The sequence below is a fragment of the Stegostoma tigrinum genome, chromosome 38 (genome assembly GCF_030684315.1).
Source record: "Stegostoma tigrinum isolate sSteTig4 chromosome 38, sSteTig4.hap1, whole genome shotgun sequence".
Taxonomy (NCBI): domain Eukaryota; kingdom Metazoa; phylum Chordata; class Chondrichthyes; order Orectolobiformes; family Stegostomatidae; genus Stegostoma; species Stegostoma tigrinum.
This window is the reverse complement of record NC_081391.1, coordinates 4515227-4535069: the sequence shown is the minus strand read 5'-3', so window position 1 is coordinate 4535069 and position 19843 is coordinate 4515227. Positions and strand designations below refer to the sequence as shown.

Sequence of the window (19843 nt, the reverse complement as noted above, 5' to 3'; positions counted from 1 at the left end):
TTCTCAATCATTCTACCAATGGGAACAGGTTATCTCTATTTACTCCAACCAGACCCTGTCATGGTTTTGAAACAACTACATCAAATCTGCTCTCAGTTTTCTCTTTTCTAAAGAATGTGCAGAGAGTAGTAAGTGATGTAATTGCTGGCCAGCATTTATTGCCCATCTCTAATTGCCTTTGAGAAGGTGGTGGTGAGCTTCCTTCTTGAACTACTGCAGTCCATTGGCCCAAAATGTCCATGGGGAACTTGCAGATGGTGGTGTTCCCATGTATCTGCTGTCCTTCTAGATTTAAGTGGTTATGGGTTTTAAAGGTGCTGTCTGAAGATCTTTGATGAATTTCTGCAGTGCATCTTACAGATAGTATATACTGCTGCTACTGAGCATCGGTGGTGGGTGAAATGGATGCTTGTAGACATAGTGCTAATCAAGGAGGCAGCTTTGTTCTGGATAGTATCAAGTTTCTTGAGTGTTGTTGGAGCTGCACCCATCCAGGCAAGTGAGGAATATTCCAACACAATTCTGACTTGAACTCTGGAGATCATGAATAGACTTCAGGGATTCAGGAGGCTCTCTGCAGAATTCCTAGTCTCTGACCTCCTCTTGTAGCCACTGTGTTTATGTGGCAAGTCCAGTAAGTTCTGGTCAATGGTAACCCCCAGGATGTTGACAGTGGGGAATTCAATGATGGTAACACCATTGAAATGTGAAGGGGCAGTGGTCATGTTGTCTCTTACTTGAGATGGTCACTGCCTGATATTAATAAGATGTGAATGTTACTTGACACTTATCAACCCAAGCCTGGATATTGTCCATACCTCTGTGCATTTGAACATGGACTGTTTCAGTATCCAAAGAGTTGCAAATAGCGCTGAACATTGTGCAATCATTGGCAAACATCACACTTCTAATCTTATAATGGAGGGAAGGTCATTGATGAAACAGCTGAAAATGGTTGAACCTAGGACACAACCCTGAGGAACTTCTGCAGAGAAGTCCTGGAGCTGAGATGACTAACCTCCATCAATCACATCCATCTGGAGCACAAGTGTTCAGTACAATTGTTGGAATGTTTCAGGGCCCACAAAGGCTCCGGAGGTCGCCACTTCCCTAGTCAAGCTCTTCCAGTACAGTTACAACACTGACATCTATCCAATAACGTGGAAAATTGTTCATTTATGCCTTGTACACAAAAAGCAGGGCAAACCCTGGCAGTTACCCTCCCACAAGTCTACTTTTGATCATCAGTAAAATGATGCAAGGTGCCATCAACAATGCTATCTGGCAGTACCTGTTCAGCAATACCCTGCTCACTGATCACGTGCCTCCAACCGTTTCTTGATATCATGTGAAATGAACTAACTTGGCTGAAGACTGGCACCTGTGACACTGGGGAGAACTGGAGATGCATCATTCACTCGACACTTCTAGCTGAAGTGTGAGGTGATACATTTTGGAAGATGTAACAAAACAAGGGAATACACAATGAATAACAAGATACAAAGAATCTCAGAGGAACACAAGGATGTTGGGATGCTGACAATGGCAGGGCAGGTTTTTTTAGTTTAGATTTCCTACAGTGTGGAACAGGCTCTTCAGCCCAATAAGTCCACACTGCCCCTTGAAGCATCCCACCCAGACACATCCCCCTATAACCCACACACTCCTGAACACTATGGGCAATTTAACATGGCCGATCCACCTAGTCTGCACATCTTTGGTCCTTGGGAGAAAACCACAGCACCTGGAGGAAACCCACGCAGACATGTGGAGAATGTGTAAACTCCACACAGACAGTCACCCGAGGCTGGATTCGTACACAGGTCCCTGGCACTGTGAGGCTGCAGTGCGAACCACTGAGCCACCGTGCCACTCTTTTAATAGGATTGTTAAGAAGGCGTACGGGACACTTGCCTTTATCAATCAAGGCATAAATTATAGGAGCTATACAAGTTTTGGTTCGGCATGGGTGGAGTACTATGTGTGGTTCTGGTCACCACACTATAGGAACGATGGAGATTCACCAGGATGTTAAATGGTATGGTGCGCTTTAGCTATGAAGACAGGCTGGATAAGACTGGGTTATTTTCTTCAGGGCAGTGAAGGTTGAAGAGGGACCTGATAGAAATGTAAAGTATTATGAAGACAAGTTGATTAGAAAGCAGTTGTTCCCCTTTGTTGACAGGTCAATAGCACTTTTAAGGTGGAAGGCAGAAGTTTAGAGGGAATTTTGAGGCAAAATATTTCCACCCAGAGGTCTGGGATGCAATGCCTGGGAATGTAGTTGAGGTGGGTAAGCTCACTATCTTTAAAAGGTGCTTGGATGAGCACTAGAAATGCCATAACACTCAAGGAATGGGCTTCGTGCTGCAATGTGGGACAAGATTTCAAAATAGTTTTAGTGGTACAGCGTCTACGGGCTGAAAGGCCTCTTCTGTAGTGTATGATGTTAGAACATTCACTGATTTTTCTTTATTTTTATCATTGTTGGTTCAGAATTGTGAACCATGAGCTAAAAGCTGAAGATGCCCTCTGGACTGTGAGCAGCATTTTTTTAAAGAAGAGGGAAAGCAAACATATTGATATCTGTTTATGTGGCCAGGCCTGGAAGTTAACTGGAGGTTGCTATTTATTCAAAGTACTCTGTAGACACTTCAATTCTAGAAAGGCATTATTACCAAACAATGGCAAATGTTTGAATATTTACTGAGACCTCACAGGGAGTTATGATGTCAGTCAGCCCAGCAAAGAAAATGGTGGGAAAAACAAAAACGCCAACCAAAGTTTGCACTGGTCAGAAAGATTGTGGCTGTCAAAGCTACAAAATAGATGTTTGATTGCTCCCTGGCTCTCCTCCCAATTTCAACTTATTGAAAGCTCGGAGAACAGAATTTCCGTTATAAGAATTAAGTGAATATTCATCAGAGCGCACTGGAAGCTGTCTGCACTGACTGGTGTCTTCAGAAACCAAACGAGTTACAATCCCAGATAATGAAATGTGAGGCTGCATGAACACAGCAGGCCCAGCAGCATCCCAGGAGCACAAAAGCTGACGTTTCGGGCCTAGACCCATCATCAGAGAGGGGGGATGGGGTGAGGGTTCTGGAATAAATAGGGAGAGAGGGGGAGGCAGACCGAAGATGGAGAGAAAAGAAGATAGGTGGAGAGGAGAGTATAGGTGGGGAGGTAGGGAGGGGATTGGTCAGTCCAGGGAAGACGGACAGGTCAAGGAGGTGGGATGAGGTTAGTAGGTAGGAGATGGAGGTGCAGCTTGAGGTGGGAGGAAGGGATGGGTGAGAGGAAGAACAGGTTAGGGAGGCAGAGACAGGTTGGACTGGTTGTGTGGTGCAGTGGGTGGAGGGGAACAGCTGGGCTGGTTGTGTGGTGCAGTGGGGGGAGGGGACAAACTGGGCTGGTTTTGGGATGCAGTGGGGGAAGGGGAGATTTTGAAGCTGATGAAGTCCACATTGATACCATTGGGCTGCAGGGTTCCCAAGCGGAATATGAGTTGCGGTGGAACCTTTCATGTTTAAGTTACAATCCCATGTGCCTATAGAATTACAGATCGTGGGGACTGCTTAAGTGAACTGGCTGGTTACATGTCACTTTTCTTTTGATTCTTCCCTTCACTGTGTTTGTCTGGTCGGTTGCGGGGGGCGGGGTTAGAACCTCAAAGGACCAGGTTTTAATTATAGACATTGTTCATGACCTTGTTAATTTTGTTTTGCTAAAGTTACTTTATCCATAATTAATTGTTAATTCTTCAGTTTAAACTATAAAGTTGGACTGTGGTGTCAGTTATCTATAAAATCTGCTATTGGTGATTCAAAAAAGTCCAGTTCAGAATTATTAGGGCAATTTTGAGGGTTGTTGAGTATTTTGATTTTATTGTGTTGTGAATACAGGGATAGGGAGGCTGGTTTAATTTGACTGTCTATCTCTGTGCCAATAACAAAAATTCAATGATTCTAAGATTAGAATGAGGAGAATCAGCCTTTTGAGCCTCCTGCACCAATCATTGAGATCATGACTGATCTTCTACTTCAACACCATACCCCTGCACTATCTCCATATCACTTGATAATTTTAATGTGCAGAAAACTATCAAACTCTGCCTCGAACATACTCAAAGGCTAACCTCCACAGTCTCTGGGGCACAGAATTCCTAAGTTTGTGAGTGAATAAATTCCTCATCAATTCAATTCTAAATTGCCTGCCCTCTATTCTGAAATTTTGTCCCCTGGTTTTAGATGTCACCTTCCAAAACCAAAAAGTTTGTATGTTTCAAGAAGACCGCTCCCCAGTCTTCTAAACTTCAGTGGTCTGCCCAGCTATTAGCTTGGTCAATTATCTCATTTCCCCTATGGCAAGTATATCCTTCCTAAGTTAAAATACCAAAAGTTGCACACAATACTCCCAGTGTGGTCTTACCAAAGGTCTTTATCATTGCAATAAAACATCTTTATTCAAACCCTCTTTCAATAAATGCCAACATACCATTTACCTTCGTAATTATTTGCTGAACCTACATGTTAACTTTCATTGACTCATGAACAAGAACATCCAAATCCTTTCAAAGTTCAACATTTCCCACCTTCTCACCATTTCCCACCTTCTCACCATTTAAGGAATATTGTAACTCTTTTTCCCTACCAAAGTGGATAACCTCACAATTTTCCACATTGTATTCCATTGGCCAGATGTTTACCTACTCACTCAGCCTGTCCAGATCTACCTGAATAGTCTTCACATTATCCTCACAGTTCTTGCTTCCTCCTAGTTTTGTGTCATTTGCAAACTTGGATATATTACATTTAATCCCCATGTCATTGACACAGTTTATGAAAGGCTTTGGTCCAAACACTGAGCCTGTGGTACCAAATTAGTCATACCCATAAAATCATTTGTTTATCCTCACTCTGCCTATTAATCGCTTCTCAATCAGTGCATTTCCCCCAACCCCAAATGCTCTAATTTTGTTTACTAACCTCTTATGTGGGATCATGGCAAAAACATTCCGAAAATCGAAATATTCGACATCGACCTGTCATTTGTATCTATTTTGCTAGGTTCATTCTCAAAATACTTCAATAGGTTAACCACACCAGATTTCCTTTTCTTAAACACCGGATTTGCCAACAACCCCACCATTCCTGTAGATCTTTTTTATATCACTGCCAATGTCTTCATGTAACCGTAACAGTGTAATCTCTATTCCTTGCTCCTCTGTGTTAACGCTGAATGTTTAGTGATATTCACCTCTACTCCATGGGGTAATGATGAGTCCAGTCACTCTCTGGGTAAAGATGACACTCCTGAATTTCCTACTGGATCTATTAGTGACTGAATTCCATTTACTATCCCCTAATTTCAGTCTCCACACCTTCTTTATATTGATCCTACAGCACCTTCTCATAACCTTAAACCCCTCTATCAGGTTTATATACACAAAAACCTCCACCTGCTCTTTCTGAGGTGGTTTCATCATGAAGGTAGTTATTCTCTGTTCCACGCACATACACCCTACAAAGTTGTTAGGATGGGTTTACTAACCTACGTTCTTGTCCAAACAAGCGCTCAACCTCCTCTCGTCCAGGGCTCCGTGTTCGATTCCTCTGCCCTAGCTGCTTACAATCCTGCTCCAATTTCTCTCGACTGATGATTCGCTTTGGCATTGGGATATCAGCCAACACTGTGTAGTCCCGCCGGAGGAGCCTGCCATCTGAGCTGGCCACACTGCCCGTGCCGCAACTCGACTCTGACTCAAAGGAGCTCTGTGATGATGTCAAGCGGCCGAGGCTGAGCACCCCTCCCCCTCCTGCAATGTTGCCAAGTGCAGCCGAGCTTTGGCTCATGCTCTTGATCTCTACTGTCTGCCGTGGACTGGGGGCCAGGTTGTGAACTGAATCCTGTTTCAATCGTTCTAAGGAGAAGTATCCACTTTCCATCCGCGAATTCCGGCTGCTTACTCGGTCTCCGCTTAACAACTCTCCGCCTGCCAATAATAATAGCACATTCAGTTCTGAGTTCCATAACAAACATATTTTATAGACCTCCATGGCCTCACCAGGGGTAGTGGCAGAAACTCTGCAACACTCGGCCCCAATGCCACCCCCAACCTGAGCATAGCAAGCCCCCACAATCCTGAGCTGTGGTTATTGGGCCTTGATGTGCCCTCTGTCCTGGGCCTTTATACACACCTTTCCCTTTCTTGGTAATCTCCTCTAGCCCTACAACCCTCAGAGATCTTGGCACTCCTCAAACTCTGCTCTTTGCCTCTATCCAATTTCAACTGCTCCATAACTGGGGCCATGTTTTGAGCTACCTACAACCAATGACCTATGGATGAAAGCAGATCCTGCAGGTATCATTTCAGGAGCTAGAGAGGAAAGATCTCCTGAGAAAACCTTCCTGGCTCTGGAGGGCAGCATGGTCACTCAGTGGCTAGCAGTGCTATCTCACAGCACTAGGGACCTAGGTTCGATTCCAGCCTTGGGCGACTGTCTGCGTGGAGTTTGCACATTCTACCTATGTTTATATGAGTTTTCTCTGGGTGCTCCAGTTTCCTCTCACAGTCCAAAGATGTCCAGGTTAGGTGGTTTGGCCATGGGAAATGCAGGGTTATGGAGATGGCATAGATCTGGGCAGGATGCTTTCTGGACGGGTGGTGTAGACTCGATGGGCCAAACAGCTTGCTACTACACTGTGATTCTATGATTTTTACCCTGTCAATGATCTGATGAGTATAGCATCAGTAAAACAAAATGGGCTGACACTACAAACAGACCCCAGAGCCCAGTACCCTGACGGTGTTGGGGACTGGTGGGGTGAGGGACCTCATGGTAATTTAGGGAGGTAAGACTTTGGATGGCTGAGAACTGGGGTGCGGGTAAGATTCTTAATGGAGATGCATTGTAGGGGGCAGGAAGCAATATCTACTGAGAGCAAAAACCGGAGGGTAGGGCCCAGGCCCCCACTGTGGAGAGGGCACCTTAAGTGAGGCAAACCAAGCTTATCTTCTTGACGACTGACAAACACACTCAACTACTAAGCTTTCCCCATACCTCTAAACCTCTGCCACCAGAGCAGGAAACCTTCAATAAGTAGCCAATCATTTCCAATTTAAGGGCCTCAACTGGGGCAAGGGTAGGTGGGATGCCATAGCCCTCATCCACCCCGCCTGAAATTATAGTCAGGCTAGGACAGGCAGATGGCGCCGGGAAGGCCACCAAGGGTATGGTACAGACATTACCACCCCAATCAGAAAACTGGCCAGCTTGAGAGTAGCAGGGATGAAGACAATGAAATTCTGTTCAGTGAAATTAAATCAATAGGAGAGGATGCTTTTGAAAATAATAAAGTTCAAAATACAATACATAACCATTGTGTCTAATGCAGAAAGTTTAAAAAGGGTCAAGAAAATGAAAAGACAGAGTTGACATTAGGATGGTGCCAAAGAATTGGAAGAATGCACTTGGTACACTGCTGCTCATAAAAAGGGGTAGAGATGAATCTGTGCAGTCTGTCTGCCATGGGCAGTGGGGAAAATTTCAGAGTATCGATCTAGGATGAAGCTAATAAGCACTTAGAAAAATAAATGGAAGATGGCTACAATCAGATCAGCCTTGGCTTTAACAAAAGACAGCACAGCTTCAAATTCATGAACGGCCTACTCCTGCTCCTCTTTCATTAACATCTTATGATTTTGTAAAAACAAACTGTGTTTAACAAAGTTAACTGAATTCTTCGGTGACGCCACATTGAGAAATGAGCGTAGCAAGGTGGATGCAGTATCTGTAGAATTTGCAAACATGTTTGACTAAGTGCCGCATGTGTTTAGCAAAACTGAAACCTATGGGAATAAAGAGACAGTAGCAATCTACATATAACTGTTTGGGGTAAAAAAGCAAACAGCAATGGTGAATGTTTGTGCTACAGGAGACAGGTGGTCCTCAGCAATCAGTTTTGGAGTCACTAACCTTATATTAATGACCTGATCTTGGATAATATGGAAATAATTTCAAAGTATGTAGATAGCATAAAATTCAGAAATGTCATTAATAAATGATTACAGTAACAGATTTCAGGCAGGTAAGATTGACAACTACATACCAGGTAAAATTTAGCGCACTGGAATTGGATGTGACACATTTTAGCAGGAATTCAGAACAGAAAAGGGCACAAACTAAATGAATCAATTTCATGGAGGTGGTGATCAGGAAAAAAAAATGACTGGATTGTTTGAACTGGAATCTTTGACAAGATAAATAGTGAATTCCATTAAGAAAAACATATGGGATCCCAGCCCTCAATAACAGAGGCCAGGGCTGCACATTTATGTCAGAGGTGGGAATCAGAATTAATCCCAATGTTGTGAACAAGTCTCCATTGTCCAGCTGCTGAGAAGTGGAGGCTTCACCACGTGCTGGAACAGCACATGTCCTTTCAATTGGCAGCTCAGAGGTCGGAGGGATATCCCTGAGCCCTTTCCCAATACCCCTGCATTTCCCTACCGCCCCGTGTTTTCCTATTCCCCCTTGTTTCCTTATCCCCCCACCATGTTTCCTTATCCCCTGCATTTCTCCATCCCCCTGCATTTCTCTAACCAGCTGTGTTCCCTAACTCCTTGTGTTTTCCTATCCCCACGTTTCTCAACACCCCTGAGTTTCCCTAGCCTCCTGCGTTCCCCATCCGATCTATGATTTCACTGATATCTTCCTTAGTTTGATGTCAATTTTTGTTTGATTGCTCTCCTGGGACGTTGGGGTGTTTTCCTGCGTCAAAGGCACCATTTTGATGGAAAGCTTCCTTTTCTTTATGTCATTGGTTAATGAGCTTCTTTTGCCAGTTCCAGCACAAACATACTCCTGTAGGATTCCATGGATGGGACAAACTTCAAGAAATTAATAACTTAGTTGAAGAACCAAGATCCCTCAGGGAGGATCGAATTGAGAAGGAAAGAAATGGCAGACATCAAGACAAATGAATTGCAGGACATCAGGCAGAGGGTTCAGAATAGGTCATTGCAAGAAGACAGTACAGTCATGCATGTGAAGTGCTGCACTGTTTGCATATGGGAGTTGTAGTCTGATGAAGACAATGGGAGAAGGAAAAACAACATCTGGCGGATCAGATGGATGGACAGAAACACCAATATGTGGGGATACTGAGAACTGCTGATGCTGGAACCAGAGATAACACAGTGTGGAGCTGGAGGAACACAGCAGGCCAGGCAGCTTCACAGGAGCAGGAAAACTGACGTTTCAGGTCTGGACCCTTCTTCAGAAATAGACCCGAGTGTCAGCTTTCCTGCTCCTCTAATGCTACCTGGCCGGCTGTGTCCCTCCAGCTCCACACTGTAAGATCAATATATGGGTTTGATTAAGAGTGAATGAACTTAGAGCATTGATCAGGATGCAGGAATATGATATTGTAATCACTGAGACATGGTTGAAGGAAAAACAAGACTGGCAGCTCAACATTCCAGGATACAGAAGGTTCAGGTGCAATGTGGGGGCAAGTAAAGTAAGCTGGGGGCATTGCATTATTGATAAAGGAAACAATCACACAGCAATGAGAGTGAGCACCTAAGAAGGGTCTTCAAATGAGGCCATCAGGGTACAGCTTAGAAATAAAGAGGGGCAATTACTTAGCTAGGATTTTACTACAGACTTCTCAAAAGTCAAAGGGAAATAGTCAAAGATGCAGGTATGTAGGCAAATCACAGAAAGGTGTGATGGAAATAGGGTTACAGTTGTAGGGGATTTCAACTCTGTTAATATTAACTGGGATTGCCTTAGTGTGAAAGGATCAGACGGAGTGAATTTTTAAAGTGCATCCAGGAGAATTTTCTGAGCGAGTATACAGACAGACCAACGAAAGATGGGGCAGTGGCACACCTATTTCTAGGGAATGATGCGGATTGAAATTTCAGTGGATGAGCATTTTGAACATAGTGACCATAACTCTAAGTTTCAAAGTCATTATGAAAAAGGATAAGGGCAGTGTGGAAGTTAAATGTCTAAACTGGGGGAAGGCCAATTTCAATCACATTAGATGAACACAGACTGGAAACCAGACTGAGAGCCTCCTCTTCCAGTTAAGTTTACATTTGGAAAGTGCAAGTCTTTTAGAAGTAGTACAGTGAGAGTTCAGGGATAGTGTGTTCCTCAAAGAGTGATGGACAAGGGCAGCAAGTCCAGGAAAACTTGGATGTCAAGAGATATTGAGAGTTTAATAAAGAAACACAAGGAAGTTTACATCAGGTACAGTGCTTTAAAAACGGTATAAGAGTTTAGGAAATTGCATAAAAAGGAAATTAGGAGGCCAAAGAGAGGCCACAAAAATATCTTTAGCATATGGGATCAAGGGAAAAAAAACACAGCTTTTTATAATATGAGTAACAGGATTACCAGGGAAAGAGTGGGTTCTAATAGACAGCAAATGGGCAATCTGTACATTGAGCCAGTGGGCATGAGTGATGTCTTACATGAATACTTTTTCAATCTGTAACACAGAGGAGAAAGACATTGTAGCTAGGAATATATAAGATGGGATGGTGAGGTTTTAGAATATGATAATACTAATAAGGAGGAGATGTTGGATGTTTAAGCAGGAAAACAACTGCATAAATCACCAGGACCTGGTGAGATATATCCCAGGCTGCTATAGGAGACAAAGGAGGGGATTACTGAGGTCCTGGTGGATACATTTAACACCTTGCTAGCTACAGGCAAAGTACCAGATGACTGAAGATTGCTAATATGGTTTCTTTGTTCAAGAAGGGTAGTGAAGATAGATCAGGTTACTACAGACCAGTTGGTCTGACAATGTGTTAGGGGAATGATTAGAAAAAAATCTCAAGGACAGGAATAATCAACACTAGAGGGAGACTAGTTCAATTGAGTTCTTTTGAAAGGTGACTAAATATATTTTGAGGGTAGTACAATTGATGTGGCTTCCGTGAACTTCAGTAAAATCTTTGACAAGGTTCCACATGGAAGGTTGGTCCAAAGGAAGTTGGCAAACTAGTCCAAAACTAGCTTGTAAGTAGGAAGCAGAGGTGGAGGATTGTTTTTTAAATTGGAAGCCCGTGATCAGCAGTGTACCACAGGGATCAGTGCTGGGACTCCTGCTGTTTGTTTGTACATTGACAACTTGGATCTGATGTAGGGAGTATAATTAGTAAGTTGGCAAATGACATGAAAATTGGTGGTGTTGCTGACAGTGAGGAGAATGGTCTCAGGTTACAGTCTGATATTAATCAGCTGGTAAAGTGGACAGAGGAATGACAGATGGAATTTAAGCCCGATAAGAGTAAGGTGATATATTTTGGGAAGTGTAGTAAGGGAAGGATGTACACAATGAAAAGTAGTTCCTTAGGGAGTACTGAGGAACAAAGGGACCTTGGTGGGTGACTTCATTTATCCCTGAAGGTATCAGCACAGGTAGGCAGGGTGGTGGAGAAGCCATACAAGATGTATGCCTTCATTAGCCAGGGCATAGAATATAGAGCAAGCAAGTCTTGTAACAACTTAATAAAACATTGGTTGGGCCACAGGTGGAATACTTTGTGCAGTTCTGCTTGCCACAGCAAGGATGAGACTGTACTGGAGAGGGTGCAGAGGACATGCAGCAGGAATTTGCCTGGGACAAAAAGTCTCAGTTACAAGGATTGACTGAATAGGCTGGGTTTTCCTTGGAGCAGAAGAGGCTGTACAGAAATCTGACTGAGGTATATAAACTTATGAGAGGCATATACAGGGTAGATTGTGAGAATCCCTTCCCCATGGCAGACATGTTTACAACAAGAGGGCAAATGTTTAAGATGAGAAGCAAGTAGTCTAGAAAAGATCTGAGAATTTCTTTTAACCCAGAGAGTGGTACTTATATGGAACGTGCTTCCTGACAGGGTGATTGAGGCAGGTACTCTATCAACATTTAAGAAGCATTTGGATAAGTACTAAAAATGTCAGAGCATTGTAGACCATGGACCAAGTGCAGGTCAATGGGACTTAATGTTGTTTGGTGTTTGTTGATTAGCATCGACATAATGAGTGAAAGGGCCTGTTTCTATGCTGTGTGATTCTATGACTTTATAACTCACCCACTGATGCAACAGCCTTTCCTCGGGTCTCCACTGAATCTGACCATCCCCAAGAGTGCATTCTGTTGCGCAAATGGCTCCATGTTGGATTGTCAGAATGCATGTCCCAATTCCTCCCTTCCCCTTGGAGAGCAGAGGCGCTTGACCCCAGCATTCGTTCCCCTCGCGATGTGTGTCCCCTTGTTATCGTGGCACTGGACAACTCTGAAGTCTGCAGAATGAAAGTAAAGTTATATGCTATCGAGAAGATAGATCCTTTTCCTTTAGGTAACTGCTATGACGGTTGGCTGGTGGTCTTACCTGAAACGGAGCTGTGTCCACGGCCCATTTCCTCGTAAACTGACTTGTTAGGTGATTATGTATCCTTGGCTCCATCTGCCAGCTTTGAAAATAAAAAAATACAAATCAATGACTAATGTCCACAAACAAAAGGAGGCCATTCTGACGTTCTCAAGCCTAATATGTAATTCAATCAGTTCATGGCTGATTCCTCCCTCAATGCTATTTAGCTGCCTTAGCTATTCTGGTTATAAATGTATAGGGTTTTGGTGACACTGCACCTGAAATCTTGTGTGAAATTTTGGTCTCCATATTTAAAGATTTACTTAGAAGGCATCACAGCAAAAGGTCACTAGATTGGTCCCTAGAATGAGGGCATTATTCTGTGATGATAAGCTGAGCAAACTGGGCGGTCAACTCTTTGTGGTCTAGAAGAATGAGATGATCTCATTAAAATTCTGAAGGAATTGATCAGGGTAGACACTGTGATATTGTTTCCCCTGGCTGGGAGTCTGGAATGAGGGCCTAACTTCAGAATAAGAGGCAGATCATTTAGGATTGCCATAAGGAGAAACTTCTGCCACAGAGAGTTGTGGATACTCTATCATTGAATACATATAAGGCTGAGATAGACAAATTTTTGATCTCTCAAGGAATACGGAGTGTGGGCGGGAAAATGGAGTTGAAACCAAAGTCAATCACAATCATGTTGATTGGCAGAAAGGCTCAAGTGGCCAAATGGTCTTGCTTGATCCTATTTTTGTGCCTTTAGCTCTTTCCCTTGATGCTTTTATGCAATAAAAATCTACTAACCTCATATTTGAAAGCAACAACTGAAGAGTAGCTTTTGCAGCTGTTGGTGAGAGAGTTCCACATTTCCATTCTCCTTTGCATGAAGAAGTACTTCCTAAGTTTCCTCTTGAAAGGCCTACTTTTGAATTTATGGATTGGACTCACTACTCTCTACGCTAAGTGTGGATGCAACAACGAACAACACCACCAGGGAGGTGGGCCAATCAGGCACTTCAGTACTGTCCGGCACACTTCTTGGCCAATCAGGCACTTCAGTACTGTCCGGCACACTTCTTGGCCAATCAGGAGTCCATGTCCCTCCCTGTCTAAAGCTGCCAGCTGGACAGCACCACTGCAGGCCTAGGCTAGGCAGCCATGAAAAGCTGATGTGAGGCTGTAATTATTTAATGTTGGGAGATAGCTGGGTCAGAGCAGTGAGGGAAGGGAGTCGGGGAGTTTGGAAGCTTTCAGCAGTCACTCCCCTACCCTGCTATCTTATCCCCCTAATTACATTAATTGAGCACTTAAGATCAATAACTGATGATGGATTGAGAAGATCAGCTATGCGCCATCCCTCATGGAACTGGATTACAAAGGTGGTGGATGAGGGATGGTTCTCTCCAGTTCCAAGCCTGTCTGATTATTTGCTCTATCTTTCGTGGGTGAACCCAATTTGCTCAACTTCTTATCATAGGACAACTGTCACACTCTTGGGACTACGTTAATGAACCTCCACTGTACTCCTGGAGACCAAAACTGTACAGTCTAAATGTGGTTCACCAAAATCCGCAACCTATTCTCTTAAAACAATCCCAGCATCTCAAGGACTAAACTAGTGTACCTCTGTAGCTCCTCCTCTATCATAATTATATCCCTCCTTAGATAAGGAGACCAAAGCTTTACACAGCACTCCAGATGGAGCCTCACCAAGGCTCGAAACAACTATTGTAAGACATTTTTCTTATTTATTCATCTCAAAACCACTTGCTTGCAATAAACGTCAATATACCAACTGCTTTCCGAATTGCTTACTGCATCTGAATGTTAACGTGAACTGACTTGTGAACATGACATCTAGGTCCATTTGGCCACTCATTCTTCTCAATCTCTCTCCATTTGAAAACTACTTGACCTTTCAGATTTTCTACCAAAGTGAACAACTTCACATTTATTTGGATTATATTCAATTTGCCACGTTCTAACCAAATTAACTTAATCTGTCCAAGTCTTCTTATATCCTCCAAATATTTACATGCAGACCGAGTTTGCTGTCATCAACCAACTTAAAAATATTACAAATGATCCTTACACCCAAATCATTTATACAAATTGTGAACAAATATGACACCTGATCCTTATGGTACCCTGCTAGGGGTACTACCATCCTGAGGATGATCCATTTATTCCTACTCTCTGTTTTCTATCTGCTAGACAATTCTCAACACACAGTGGTATATTAACCCTTCTAATCCCATGTGCTATAATTTTACTTGCAACCCTCCTGGACTTTACCAAAGGCCTTCTGAAATTCAAATGCACCCCTATGTTCCTTTATCAACATGACAAGTGACATCCATAAAAATCTCCAACAAGTTTGTCAAACATGGTTTCTCTTTCATAAATCTATGCTGACTTGACCCAATTTTACCATTCTTTCCTACGTCTCCAACTATCACATCACTTATAATAAATCTTAATACTTCCACTAATATTACATTGACTGGTTTTTAATTTTCCATTATCCTTTAGTCTTTCTTAAATCCTTGATCACTTTGTTGCCAGGTCTCTGTAATAGTGATGAGATGTAAATAATTTCCCATTGTACTTGCAACCAGTTCATCTATCTTATTGCATATGCTTATCGTGCTTATTGCATCTCTTATTGCTCATTTACGAGAGTTTGTTAGATCAGCTGGCTGGTTAGCAACACACAACGATCAAATCTCACATCAGCCAAAGTTACCATGAAGGGCTCAACTTCTCAACGTCTCTCCTCTTTAGATTTAGACTTTATGGTCATGTGTACTCAAGTACAGGAGTACAGAGAAAACTGTACAAAAGTCGCCAAGCTCCAGCACCATCTTAGTATACAAAAGAAAGTATTATCAACAGAGGCAAAAATAAAAGAAACAGCTGAAAGAAAAGGAAATGTCCAAATCACTCCCGCTGCCTGAGGTGTGGTGACAGAGCAGCACTATAGTGAATTAGGGTTATGGTGATTTTATTTGTGCATTTAAATACAAACCCTTTGACTTTTCATACATCTACATTGTGTGATATTCTGATTTGCACCTGCACAATTTTTGTTAAACTTTTGAGCCTTCCTCTCCCACTCTGCTTATCCTTACCCACATTGCGAGAGTGTTCCAGTTTCTTCACCTTTCTCTTTGGATTTCTAATTCTCCCTTCACCTAAATCCTCCATCCTGCTCCCTCTTCCAAGATGACAAGGTGTAGAGCTGGATGAACACAACAGGCCAAGCAGCATTGGAGGAACAGGAAGGCTGACGTTTCGGGCCTAGATTCTTCTTCAGAAAAGGAAATCTTCCAACCCTGTTTATCTTAAGACCTGTTCACAGGCCTAGTTATACAACTGGCCAGAACATTGGTCCCATCATGGTTCACATGGTATCTTCTCAATGGAATAGCTCATTCGTTCCTGAATATTGATTCCAGAAACCCTCGTGTTGAAATCCCTTCTTCCCACACTGCTCTTTGGAACAACGAGTTAATGCTCTATTCTGCTTGACGCTATGCTAAATGGTGCAAGGCTCGGTTAACAATCCAAAATTGGCTGCCTTGAGTAGTCTGAATTTTAATTTCTACCCTAACTCCAGGTTGTGACAGTGGAGGAGACAGGACTCAAAACTCCCCAGCTGGCTCACTAACAATCCAGCTGGACTTAACACGTCTTTTATTTTACAGGGATCACGTGACACCTAGGCTTGCCGGCCTTGCCTTGGCCTAACTAGGGCCCTTAAATTGGCAATTGTCAACAACTTGGGTTGTTTCCCACTGGCCTCAATTTTAAAGTGAGGAGTTCAGAGGGGCTTCTTTCAGCCTTGACAGGAATGTGGACAGGAATGTGAGGGAGGACTCCCTCAATGGCTTCCTTTCCATGTGAAGCTGCCCACCTTACCCCCAATCCCCCACCCAAACGCACGCGCCCACACACACACACACACACACACACACACAGTCTGAGCCTTGTGGTAATCCCCATCAAGTACCTGAGCCGCCAAGAGTCTACATTGACAACCTTGACCTCCCCAGCCTGGTCACTGCTGCTACTGGCACGACAGTTGGATGCAATTGGTTGCAGCTCCCTGAGGCTGAATATTCTTCCCAAGTAAGGGCCAGAGTCCCATATCTTACTAAAACATTTATGCCAATAGCAGCAGTGACCAGGACTGGGACCACAAGCCTTCCCCAGATTCTAAGACCCAGAGTCCAGGACGAGCAAGTTCAGATTGCTTTATAGCAGGTGAAGGTTGGAGATGTAGGGATTGGGGCTGGATACTTGGATGAGGATTGCCACATGGGGCACGGAGCACCTGTGAGGTGGTGGTGGCATGGGTACAGAACTTGTGAGGAGGTGCACAGGGACACGATTTTAGAACGTGTCTAGCCAATCTCCTTTCAAACTTACATTAAAAATTGTGTGTGGGCCCAGAAGACAGGATGCAGTCCTTAAAGAATATCTTGTGCTGGTCCTCACAATCAAAAAGAATGACATGGGTTAAATGCATCAGTGTGGAAGATGGTGAAATATTGGAAGAAACAAACAGACAGCAAGAGGAAGTACATGTGAGTTTAAAAGTGGGTAACTCCGCAAGCCTAGGTGAGAAGTATCCAAGATTGTCCAGAGATGCAAGTGAGATATCTGGGGCTCTAGCAGTAATTTTCAAATCCTCTCCGGCCATATGTGAGCTGTCAGAGGACTACTCACGTTGTTGCATTCTTGAAAGAGAGAGGAAGTGATAATCAGGAATTACAGAACAGTCAGTGGTGGGCAAGTTATTAGAAAGAATTCTGAAGGACAGAATATATCCTCAGTTGGAGGGCCACAGATTAATCAGGGATAATCAGCATGGACTTGTTAAAGGAAAGTCATGTTTGATAAATTTAATGACTTTTTGGAAAGAAATTACCAGGACTGTTAGTGAGGATAATGTATTTGAGATTGTATATGTGGATTTTAGTGACATGTCTGATAAAATCCCTTATGGCAAACTGGTCAAGAAAGTAACAACTAATGGGATCCAAGATAAAGTAGCATGTTGGATCCAAAACTGGTTGACAGGAATGTTTCTGTGACTGGAAGCCTGTTTCCCAAGGGTTCCACATGGCTTGGTGCTGGGCCCTCTGGTGTTGTAGTGTATGTTAATGATTTGTACTTAAATATAAGGGTATGATCAACAGGTTTGTGGAATACATCGAATTGGTAGGGTATTAAATAATGAGTAGGATAGCCGTAAACTGCCACTACAGAGACTTGGTTGAGGGAGGAATAAGACTGGACATTCAATATTCTGGAGTGTAGGGTTTTTAGGCAGTACAGGGAAGGATGTAAAAGAGGAAGTGGTGTCACATTATGAATTAAGTCAGTTACTGTAGTCAGGAGAGATGATACCTTGGGAGGGTTGTCAAATGAGGCTTTGTCGGTACAGTTTAGAAGTAAAAAGGTGGTAGTCACACTGATAGAAGTGTATTATAGGCTCACAAACAGTCATCAGGCAGTTGAGGAGCGATATGTTGATAATTCACTGAGATGTGTGAAAATAATAATTGGGTAATTGAATGAGGGGATTTCAACTTCCCTGATATTAATTGGCATAATCAATGAACAAAGGGTTTAGGCATATTTCTTGAAATGATACGCAGGCGAGCTTTTTGTATCAACATGATTCTACAGGGACAGTGCATAACTGGACGTAATTCTGAGGAACGAAGCAGACAGGCTTTCGAGGAAGCAGCAGGACAGCATTTTAGGAATAGAAACCAGGACATCGTAAGTTTTAAGTCTGTTAAGGAAACGGAAAAAGATGATGAGCAGAACAATTTTTGGACTTGGGGAAGATGAATTGACAGCTACTTGAAGGCAAATTTATAACAAAACAGTGGGAATTATTCAAAAAGGAGCTAGGGAGAGTTCAGGCCTAATATGTTCCACTTAGGATGAAACATAGCAGAAACAAGCAGTTGGTATCTAGGAATATTCAGAACTGGATGAAAAGGAAAAGAGAGGTGCAAGGAGGAGACAGATAGATTTTTAATTAGTAATGGTTGAAGGATCATGGAAAGCTGCCAGGAAAACAGAGCTGAAGCCGAGATGAGATCAGCTATGATCATATTAAATGTTCGAGTCGTTGAATTGCCTACCCTTGCTCCTAGTTCTTATGTTCTTACGCTCAATTCTCATCTCCCTGATATAAGAAAAATGCTGATAAACTTGAAAGGATGCAGAAAAGATTGACAAGGGACACTGGAGGTTGTGAACTATAGGGAAAGGCTGAATAGGCTGGGGCAGCTTTCCCTGGAGCATCGGAGGCTGGGGGTGACTTTATTAGAAGTTTATATAATCATGAGGGGTGTGGATTGGGTGAATAGTCAAGGTCTTTTCTCCAGGGTAGGGGAGTCCAAAACTACAGGCCATATGTTTAAGGTGAGAGGGGAAAGATTTAAAAGGGGCCTATAGGGCAACTATTTATGGAGAGGGCGGTGCATGTATGGTATGAGCTGCCAGCGGAAGTGGTGGAAGCTGGTACAATTACAACATTTAACAGACATCCTGATGGGAACATAAGTAGGAAGGGTTTAAAAGGATACGGGCCAAATGGTGGCAAATGTGACTAGATTAAGTTAGGTATCTGGTTGGAATGGACAAGTTGGACCAAAGGGTCTGTTTCTGCACTGTAAATCTCTACGACTCTTGTACAACTGGTATAAAGCAAGCAAATCAATGGGAGGCCTTGAGGACTGTAGAATGTGTCGGGAGAAACTCAAAAATCCAGATAGGAGAGTGAAGGAGGTCATGCAAAAACACTGACAAGCAACATTAGACAGAATCTCATGGCAATCTATATGCATATTAAGGGAAGGGGAATAACCAGAGAAAGAATAAGGCCCATTAGGCACCAAGGTGAAATGTGGGTGTGGAGTCAGAGGATTGGTAAAATATTAACAAATACTTCACATCTGTCTTCACTAGGGAGGAGGAGAATATAGGTACAGAATTCAGGAAGAGGGACTATGAGGTTTATAAGCAGATTCACATGGGGAGTGAAGAGATATTTGGCAAGCTTAAAGCAGATAAAATCCCAGGTCCGGATTAGTCGTATCCCAGGCTGTTTGAAGAAACAAGACAGGAAATCACCAGGATCCTGACTCAATGTTTTAATTCCCTCTGATCCATGGGAGAGGTGCCAGAGGACTGATGGAGAGCTAACAGCCAAGTGGTTCCACTTTTCAAGAACGGTGGTAGAGAAAATTACAGACCAGTGAGCAGGGGCAGAATTGGAGAAAATTCTGAACAAGAAAATTAATCTCCATTTATACTGACATTGACCAGGGATTGTCAGTATGTCTTTATCAGAGGGAGGTCATGCCTAACAAATGGAGTACTGTGTGCATTCTGGTAACCACATTATGGATGGATATGTTTGGA

General features: G+C 43.0%; 1 protein-coding gene across 6 annotated transcripts in view; it reads right to left on the bottom strand.

Annotated features, from left to right (window-relative positions):
- Positions 1-19843, bottom strand: part of triobpb (TRIO and F-actin binding protein b) — a 285020-nt gene that overhangs the window by 228731 nt on the left and 36446 nt on the right. For all 6 annotated transcript variants that reach the window (XM_059640825.1, XM_059640826.1, XM_059640828.1 and 3 more), the window contains 3 exons: positions 12407-12488; positions 12107-12317; positions 5554-5995 (listed from right to left, as the gene is read on the bottom strand). In XM_059640825.1, coding sequence (XP_059496808.1) covers positions 5554-5995; positions 12107-12317; positions 12407-12488 — 735 coding nt within the window. The remainder of the gene's footprint in view (positions 1-5553; positions 5996-12106; positions 12318-12406; positions 12489-19843) is intronic.